Source organism: Petromyzon marinus, chromosome 13 (genome assembly GCF_048934315.1).
Source record: "Petromyzon marinus isolate PM22_M1 ecotype Great Lakes invasive population chromosome 13, UKy_Petmar_22M1.pri1.0, whole genome shotgun sequence".
Taxonomy (NCBI): Eukaryota; Metazoa; Chordata; class Hyperoartia; order Petromyzontiformes; family Petromyzontidae; genus Petromyzon; species Petromyzon marinus.
In genome coordinates, this window is record NC_133679.1 from 6,835,383 (window position 1) to 6,845,714 (window position 10,332).

General features: G+C 40.9%; 1 protein-coding gene across 1 annotated transcript; it reads right to left on the bottom strand.

Annotated features, from left to right (window-relative positions):
- Positions 1-622: 622 nt before the first annotated feature.
- CDO1 (cysteine dioxygenase type 1) lies at positions 623-8,154 on the bottom strand. The gene is made up of 5 exons (XM_032953248.2): positions 7,602-8,154; positions 5,826-5,903; positions 4,215-4,375; positions 3,565-3,734; positions 623-2,465 (listed from the first exon to the last, which is right to left on the bottom strand). Exons 1-5 carry the CDS (start codon positions 7,781-7,783, stop codon positions 2,436-2,438), a joined length of 621 nt encoding a protein of 206 aa, XP_032809139.2. The 5' UTR covers positions 7,784-8,154; the 3' UTR covers positions 623-2,435.
- Between the last annotated feature and the right edge of the window lie 2,178 nt (positions 8,155-10,332).

Sequence of the window (10,332 nt, forward strand, 5' to 3'; positions counted from 1 at the left end):
CGACTCCAATAATCCACGAAAAACTCAAAGATTATGGGAGTAGCGGAAAATGTATCGAACCACTCCAACAACCCACGGAAAAATGTGGATTATGAGTTTCGCCATTTTATGGGGAAACCCAAATCGGCACTTCTCACTGGAGCGAGATTTTCATTGCGGATTACAGAAGGCCACGGTGCGCCACGGATTATAGGATTTGTGAAAAATAATAATAGGTTTTACTCCTTCTGGCAATAAAACAGGTGTTAAGATTCCCAAACACCAAATACACACCTCTTGCAAGGAATAATGTAAATGCATTAACCACACGTACTTGTGGCAAAACATGCAAACAAACATGCTCTGATAATTATGTCAGCATTGTCTTTGAAACGTATTGATCTACCCCAGAAACAGCTTTCTGTATGGCCTCGTCTCACCAGTCAGGGTAGAGAACAACGCCAAAAGGCGAACAGCACAGATGCAGGGTCCGTGAGTAGGACCCCCGTTTCACTGCAGATTGTTGGGTTTCTGCTACTGTAGTGTCAATTTGACAATGCTGTCATCAATTACTGCGTTATAGAGCATGGGTAGTATTACAAAGCCACCCCACACGTATGGGAACAAAACACTCACCAGCCGATTGATACTTTATAGTTTATTTTAGAAACATTTTAAACCAAAAAAGTACAAGGATTGAATGCATTGTAAGGCCAGCCCTAAAATCCACCCAAGTGTGAAAAGTGATTGAACAAGATTTACATCATTACTGTATATGCAGTGCCATGTCGTTAATTGAGGTAAATTAATGAAGAAGACTTCACGGGCCAATGAATGTGGGAAAACATCGTAATGTGTACTTATATCAAAAACACAGATGTTCCCAGCAGACATGTATTTCATAACTTGACATTGGTCGCATCATCAGTCGGAAGGAAAACTTTAAAATAGTTTTTAATTTAGTGTTTTAGTGTGCGGATAATGTTCACAATTTCTCCGTTTAAAAATCTAAACGATAGTTTTTTCTTCCGTGATGTATTGAATGTATTTACTCGTGATGTAATTAAGGGTGAAACGATACACTATGAATGAGAATTTTGTTAGGGTTAATACTCTTTGGTTCTATTGGGTAAAGTCACGTGATTTTTTGTTATTTTATTTTCACCTACGTGACTTTATCCAATAGAACCAAAGAGTATGGATTCTAGCAGTCACGAAAGCTTTAAATCTAGAATTTGTTAGGGTTCTCGCTTAGATACCACCCATCTTTAAACATTCTCCCTTGCATGGCCATACATAACCTCCCATAAACTCTCTTATTTGCTTGTGACCGCCTTATCTTAAATAGGCTTTTCTTCGCCAGATAGCGAAATTCAAAACGCACATGAATTGTCTGCATGACGCTACGGGATCATTGTTTTCGTACGATGTGTGTTACAGTCTAGTTGCGTAAGCGAAAGGAGAGAGAATAGTGTTGACAGTTTAATAAACTTCACAAATGGGACACAGATTTCAAACGTAAACCTCCACACAATACACTCCTGAATAAGAAAATAAACAAGAGAAAAAAATATATATTTCCTGTTAACACCCTCCACACCCCCCACCCCACGATCCACAGATTTGAATGATAAAATACGAATTACACATTTTTAAAAAGCCATTTTTCAAAAAAAACTCAAATGAAGATCGATTGCATATATTGCAGTTATTGTGCATTAAAATAAATTTACATCATCGTTTAAAATCAGTGATACTGACATTGTAAAAATTGTTATTTTGTACTCCAATGACCATTTAACTTTAACAGTATAATGCATATATGAAAAACAATTATTCTGGCTGTACATTCTACAGTGCATAACACGAAGGACATACTTCCCTACCTTCCATCTGTCACACTTTTGACCCTTGCAGTATGAACATACTAACATTTTCTGCATTGCGATTGGCCCAGAATATTTGTAACTCACGTGATTTGACGTCAATCCGAACAGAATGATGATGTTTGTTCATAAAATAAGCAGATGGGCAAACTAACAATAGGTGCTATGATCACCACCTACATTACTGTACTTGTAGAAAACGTGACCATTTTCATTTTATTAGCCGAAATGGTATCTCATGGTTTCTTACTGTCAAATTAAGCTAGTATCTACCAATGCTAAAGCTTCAAGCGCAATGAAATAATAGTAATAATCATTACATCTCAAGCAATGCGCTCCAGTGACCTCTCACTGGAGCATTAACAGGTTTACAAAACGTTTGCAATTGAATGAAAAAGTAAAGTTTGTTAAAAGTGACTTAAAATTAGTGACATTGCAGCTTCAGCCTTTTGATAAACGTTCTGAGCACACAGTCCTGGAAAAAAAACAAGTCAATGTTGGTGATTAACTGATCGTTGTGATGTTTTGCCAATCCACCTCTTGCCAGGACTAGTTCTTGATGGAGGTTGCTTAGTTGTCCTCAGCAGTGGCTTTGACCTCCTGTTGATAAAATAAAACATCCAATATTTAAGTATTACAAAAGCACTGACAACAAGACACAAAATAACACAGGACACAAGTGCACAAAAATGCGAGCGTTGCTATGAGTTGAATGCCTCTTTGGCAATGCATTCGTGCAAAAATTAACCTTTGTATCATTGGCATCACGTAGCTTGTAGACAAACGAAAAAAACATCAAAAAGTACATAATGTACAGCCAACCACCTTAAATTGTTAATCTTCACAGACAATAAATGTTTTGTGACAGTCTTGCACAACTGCCTGTATGCATTTAAATATTTACACATCATGAATAACATTTGCACTGTCATGAACCTTGCTTGCAGGAAGTATTCTAGATACATTTTCACGCACTTTTTCTGTCCAACATAATTTTGCTGTATTGAAGAAAAGTGTGTAAACCTGTTTAAATGTCACCGTTTTTCATCCAGCTCAGTGATAGAATGTTTTACATTGTTTGGCAATCTACGCAAAATAGTTTTTAACTCAGTCCAACATTGTTATAAATAACATGCACCCTGAACCGAAAAGGCACAATATCTGAAAACACAATGGATAGGTAATGTGGGAATGGTAATATGCCAGTGATTTTGGGTATAGAGTTTACATTACAATTTGAATGGAATTGGAAAAAATGTAAAAAAAACTGTCAAAAATATTTCTAATTCTTGAATAAAAGAACAAAAGGTGCAGCCATGAATTGTATTGCTCATGCCACTGTTGGCAGAAGGGCATTCACGACAGGGAGCCCTTGAGTGCTCCCCCTCGGTTGCACTTTGGCTACTCTTCCATGCTGGCCTTACGCCTTGGAAGAAGTAGGAATATCCACACTTTACACCATCTGCCTATCAACTAACTGTGGTGTACCCATGTATATTGGTGGTGTTGAGGGCCTGGTCTCTCACCCCAGTAGTATAAATTAGTACACCACAGGGGGAACGAATAAACGTGGCCCTATGCTTCAAATTGCACACAGGGGCAATAGGTCTGATAAATGGCACGTGCAATTTAAAAAAAATGTGGGGTTGCTTTCCTCAATACGTGAAGCCCGTTCACAATGTGTGGCAAAAAGACTTACGAAGGGTGTGCGTTCGCCGTATTTGCTGTAGAAGGTCATTTGGACCTCATTCTTGTGGCCTGTGCGCTCATCGAAGCAATGACAGCTGCTGAAGGGAGGGCTGTAGAGGTGCAGACTGATCGCCGTCTCCGAGTGGCTCACATTTTCAACTCGGTGCAGTCCAATGCTGTCTGCGAGTCACACAACCGCACGTGAGAGAGTTTACATATTCAAATTCAATGTAGAATTTAACAAAAAAAACCAGTCCAGACTATATTGATGAGTACCACAATCTTAAATGTGTGCATATATGTTTTTATATATATGCCAGCCTTAAACAAAGATGGCGCAGGTGAAACATTATATAATCGATTCCTGTATTATCAATAATATATAAGCTCTACCATGTTATTCATGGTGTTTGTGGTTAGTTTGTTGTCCTTCCCTGCACCTCGGATTAAGATCGTCGGCTATGTACGGAGCAAAAGAAGGTCAACATGCAAATTATACAATTGTTGCTGAAATGTAGTCATGGAGGGAAATCCTGGCCACATGAACAGTAGTGTGCCTGGATTAATAAGCAGAAACCTAGAATTATCTGCCTAAGCATAAATTAATACTTCTCGGTGCCTTTCTAATAATGTGTCATGGTGTGTGTGTGTGCAATGCACCATTGATGTATGTGACTTGATCCTCAGAGTACAGATTCTCAGACTTCTTGATCAGCTCCTGTTTCTTGGTGCTGGGTGTCGGCCACTCGTACATCGTCTCCTTCAGCTGGCCCTGCATGATCTTCACGAAGCAGTGGGCGTCCATGTGGTCATGGATGGAGCTGAGCACAAGGAATGTGTTTTTGTTAGTTTCAAAACGAAAGAGAAAATAAAAACAGGTCAAGCAAACAAGTACAAATTTCACACATTCATACAGATCAATGTTAGCCCGGCATGAAATTACATTAGAGTATCATCATTATGGTCGTTTACCTAGGGAAGTTTCACAAAGTTAATGGTTGCTTTGTGGATTCCAATAGAATGATTTGTAATTTTTCTAATTTGGCAAATTTGAACAATGACGCCGGCACACAATGACCTGCTCTTGCGAATAACGTCATGAGATCTTTAGCGTCCACTGTTGATTTACACGCACAGACATCATACAAGCTGTAAATAAAACAAAATTCAACTTATATTTGAGAAAAAAAGTCAAATATTGCGGTAACATGTAATTTGAATGCCAGCAATAACAGACAAATTTAGCGTTCTACTACCGAATAAAACTGTGACCAAGTATTGTTACTCTAATTTCATAACTTAAAACAATTACAAAACCAAAAACTTCGAGTCTGCAGAACATAATGAAGATTGATGTATGTTGCAAACCATAAAACAATCAGTAAATATGACCCCGATGATCAATTCAATATTACACAGCAAAGAATACTCCTTATACTATTTTTCAAAATTGTCACAATCGACCATATCCACTTTTTCATATTCATTAAAATCAAGGAGATATTGCCTGCTTTTTTTAAGGGCAAATGTTGCATTTGCACAATCGGTGCTTGTGAATTACATTCTCCCGAAGATATGCCTTGTTCCTTGCTTTGCGAAAAATAAATTTTGCACAATGGGCGTCTTTTTGTTTTTATGGAAATAATAACAAGCTGTGTAACATCTTTGACCTACTCACTGTTGCTGTGCAAACTCCATTAACTGGACTGCAAATGATTTGTACTTCATGTTGCAAATCGAATGTTCACTTTGGTATTATTTATTTATTTGCTTAACCCTTGCCATATGTTGGTGGGAGATGCAGCACAGTGGTTCGCCAGCAACCTGAGTTTAATTCCCTACCACGGCTGACATCAGTGCTACATTAACTGGTCCCCCCCCTCCCCCTGCCTTCACCAACCCACAATGACAAGAGTGGTGAAGTTTTGTCAAACAATCCTCATGACCGGCGCGATTGCGAACGTTGGACCAACGATGGTTGACGTTGGGACCAATGTTAATCAATGTTGGTCCCAACGTTGCATGTTTACTGGGTAGGGGGACTTCATTTGGAAGTGGATTGATACATCGGTTGTAAATGATTATATTTTACCATAGCCTTGGTGTCTACCATTTGTTAAATGATGGTTAAGGATTTACTGGTGTTAATGTTACGATAGATATTATGGCTCCTTTGCTGTATTCACTTTTCAAAGCAAGGTATTTAAAATTAAGAGTGTACCAGTTTTCAATGAGTAAATACTATCTTGTTGAAACATATAGGATCCTCACCTGCCATGACCTTCTCCCCAGCAGAGCAGCATGAGATTGAACTTTCCATTGCCTTCATCAACCAGGTTTCTCGTATACCTACACCAGACAACAGGGAGACTTGTAAATAATGTGGGACTTACAGTGCCACAGACACAATATGAAAAAAAACACATTTCATTAAACATTGCAAAGGACATAAGTAAACATATGCACATGCTCTATTTCAGTGGTTCTTAACCTGGGGTGCAAGCACCCCCTGGGGGTGCGAGAAGCCCTTTCTGGGGGTGCGAGACATGGCCAGATTTTTTTTTAGAAGGTAATTCATCGAAAAGAAACATTAAGCACGGGCACTTAAGTATAATGTCTTTATTAACCTGATCATTTGTTTAACGGACTGAGAACCAAACGGGTCCAGGCTGCAGTAAAGGCTAAGAACCACTGCTCTTTATATTTGAAACGTTTTGTTTACGCCCCTGTGACAGTGACCTAAATAAAACAAGCTACCGCTAGGCCATGTCACCGGCTGTTTGTTGCAGAGGTTCGCGGCTCGAAACCAGCAGGCCACACCGACTTAATACTCTGGGTATATTAAGTGTTACAAAATGTGCCATCTGGCTTCACTGTGGACGTTAAGATCCCACTATGGAGTTAGCTCATCGTGCGCTGGCATCATTGTCAAACTTTTGAACAATTATTTTATTTCATCTTAATTTATTAAATGTTATATTGTCCCTTAAGTATAAACACTGTGCATACAGTGTGCACTAGTTCAAATTATCTCATTAATTTTACAAAGACATGTAAAAAATGTATTGTATCTCACTGCGATCAACAACCCCATAATTGCGAATAATTAAATTTGGCAGGAGTAACAAGTTAGGGAAAGGGTCGTCATTCTGGCATTTTCCCACATCCCCAACACAATCATGAAAACGTCACCTCACTACCATATTTTTTTTAAAGATCCAAATACACATTTTACTCAACGGAGTTATTGGCACAAGCACTTCATGGCTTTATGTTTATTGCGAAAGGCAGTATACCATGGCAAACAGTACACGGTACCAGTTTGGTGAAAGTGCAGTTGGCTAGAGCGGGAGAGTTAATTTATATTCCAGCCCTTTCTATTGCGTGGAGATGGCAGTGTGTGCATGCAGCCGTGCTCTAAGCACACAACAATGCTCAGCTTCGGGTTATTCATTTGTCCAATGCAGATTTGCATTATAATCAATATTGGGCAGTGTGTAATTTCTGCTTTGTATGCTTTCCTGTGCGTTATACGATATTCACTTACGTATCTCATATAAGATACAATGTATGTAAAAATGGTGGAATGACAACATTATTGCAACGTGTAGTTTCACAAATTTATGTAGCACGTTCTTAAATGGTCCACAAGAGGTTGCAATTACACCCACAACTCGCATCAAAGTCATAATCCCATTACATGTATTAACTCTTGCATAATACAAGCATACTTAAAAGGTGTGAAGTACATCACAGTATACACATGATTTTTTCTTGTTTGATCTTTGAAATAGATTTTACTTTACTCCAATCCTACCCAACACTACCCATGCTCCAAGCGCCCTACAAATCCTAAATCCAATTGCTTGCGAGGGGCGGCGGTGTGTGTGTGTGTGTGCCTCCATCCAGCAGTGCATTGATCATACCTGATGATGATGGTGATGTTGATATGGGTGAGTGGTGGTGGATTGGTGCGGGCCTGGGAGTGTGTGCAATGTGTGCCGCTTGGGTTTCTGTATCCAGTCTATGGGGCGAGATCTTTCTTACCGAAACTTGTCAAACTTGGCGAAGCGTTCCCAGTCGGTCGCATCGTGCGGGTATGAAGCCATCACAGCCTTCACCTCGTCCACGTCCACCTTGTCCCCCGAGAAGAGTTCATGCAGCACCGAGATCAGCTCGTCCAGGGACCTCAGCTTGCCCTTCACGATGCTGCTGCTGCTACTCTCCATCTCTAAATCTCTGTAAATGCTGGCCGGCGTTCTACTTTTACGTGGATATTATAGCCCAAAGTTATCGGAGCGGGGGGGGGGGGAATCAAAAGTGTTTGACAAAGGATGCGCAAAACCCAACACTTACCACACCCGGCTGTGATATGTATCTAAGCTCCTGGACCTCTTCCCTTCCCTAAACTGTTTGAATTATTCGCCGGTTGCAAGTGATTCGTTCTGGAGTGGACCCCTTCCAGCTCTGCCTTGCACGCCTATCGCTGTAGTCTCTTTCCTCTCCCCTACTTATCTCCAGCCACTGACGCCGATTCTCTCTCGAGCCAGCTCGTGGTGAGCAGTGCTGTCCCTGTGGCTCCCGCTGCCTTTTTAAAGGCGCTGACAGCCACAGAGACGTGGCATTGACGTCATGGATGTGCCTCTGCGCAGCAGCCGCTGATGTCCTACTAAGCGGGGGGGGGGAGGCGAAGTTTTTGTTGTTGTTGTGTTCACACATAGCAATGCCACAACGAGCCAACACCACCACCGCCCCCGCACTGCATACTAATCAGCTGGCGCGATTTAAATCGTGATCGTTTTAAGTTGTGCATCAAGGAGGCATTTTTCATGGAGATGAAATATCCTGCGCGTGGAGTTGGTCGTCGGATAGCGGTGGAATGTAATTACCAGGAGCACCCTGTATCGCAATGTGCTCGGGCATTCATTCAAGCCCAAGTTTGAAAGCAAAATAAAAGCGGATGAAATGATTCACTCGATCAAAATTGTACTCGAACCGGGGATAATCTTTATTCGTTATGTAGCCACACGAAAGATGAAGTTAAGTGTGCGCTGTAACAGCACGCAGGCAACATTGCAAACCCTCTCCATCACCGGCGGCTGACAGGAATTGGCTCACCAAGAGGGAATTCAGGATGGATGAGGAATAGGACTCGGTCGGTTTCGTTTCCCCAATCTTTTTTGTCTCGTTTTGTTCGGTTCCTTTTTATTGTTTCTGGTTCCATCTCTTCGCGCAGTTTTGTGCACTTTATTAGCTGCTGCGACGAGTTATTAAACAACGAAAAACATTTTGATTTAAAGCTTTCGTGACTGCAGGGATTCATATTCTTGGTTCTTTCGGTAAAGTCACGTAGACGGGAAACAATAAAATAATAAATATATAAAACAAATAAAATGCTCACGACGTTTCGACTGCAACACCGGCAATCATCATCAGGTGTGAAAACCACAGCAAGAAAATTTGAAAAAAGTGGCGTTTTTTTAACGTTAGCACCATTGGTGCACCATTGGTGCTAACGTTAAAAAAGAAACCGCCACTTTTTTTTTCTTGCTGTGGTTTTCACACCTGAAGATGATTGCTTGTGTTGCAATCGAAACGTCGTGAGAATTTTATTGTTTTATATTTTTATTATTTTATTGTTTCCCTTCTACGTGACTTTACCGAAAGAACCAAGAATATAACAAAAAAACATGATTAAGTTTTAAGAACGCAAATAAAAGAAATATCCTCACAACCACTGTTTTTTTTTTAGAACTCAGTGATGCTGAGAAGTTTCTCACAGTCACAGCAGGCGACGTTCAGGATTCGGAGATTGAGATTCAGTTTAAATGCCCAACGATCCAAAATCCAAGCTTTGAGCAACGAATTTGGCGAATCTAAGAGCTGTCCTCAAGCCGCACTAAACGACGAGGGGTTTAAGGTTTGACGCCAAAGGCGATTACTTGTTTTGTCAGAAGCAACATTACTCGCATTGTGAATAACACGGGAGGGAGAGAACCGGTTTAAGCCTGTTCTTTATGGCAAACGGTTAACCGGAACGAAACCTTCCGGGACCAGAATAGCAAATGGACACAATCATTTTTCTTCTGGAGTTAAAAAAAATAACGTGTGTACTTATAAGTCATGCATATTGTACTACATGTGCAGCGTAGTTGTCAAGCCATTGCTGGATGAGCGACCACCCCCGCCCATGCCATGTGGGTCGTGGCGGTTATTTGACCTTACTCAACCAGTGCGGGTTCGTCATCTTGTACGGGAATGTGGGATTAATATATAGCATTAGGGGAGCGGTAGTGTAGGGGTTAGCGCGCTACGCTACCAGACCGGCCACCCGAGTTCAGTTCCCGCTCAGGGCCACCAACACCCAGTGACGATTTTATCCGAACCGGTCCTGGGCTTCCCCTAGGTCGACTCAGCCTCAAACGAGCATCTGGTGCGGTGTGGAAACATCGCCGATTTGGAAATAAAGGCGGCCGGGCGTGGCCCATCCACTTCCTAGTGTGTTGTGCCCGCTTTTATAGGTGCTCACTTAACATCCCCAAAGAGTCCGTTAATACTATACGGGTGGACCTTTGTCTTAATATTCATTGAATTTTATAAAGTCCTCTTCAAGAATACTACAGACAATATTGTGTTGATATTTCGATGTTAATACAATTCCTGATATGGCGGTGCGGTCTCGTAAAAAGATAACATATTTAAAGATATGTTACGTGTACGTGTGTTATCTCTTAAGTGTGGCTTTTGTCCCGGCGTTCCTGTTGCCTCCAACACGCCG

What these genes read in the sequence shown, in the direction of transcription:
- CDO1 (XM_032953248.2), bottom strand. Translation starts at nt 7,783, where the DNA reads ATGGAGAGTAGCAGCAGCAGCATCGTGAAGGGCAAGCTGAGGTCCCTG. An exon ending in GCCAAGTTTGACAAGTTTCG is followed by an intron (nt 5,904 to 7,601) that starts GTAAGAAAGATC and finishes TGTCTGGTGTAG; the next exon opens with GTATACGAGAAACCTGGTTG. An exon ending in TGGGGAGAAGGTCATGGCAG is followed by an intron (nt 4,376 to 5,825) that starts GTGAGGATCCTA and finishes CCTTGTGCTCAG; the next exon opens with CTCCATCCATGACCACATGG.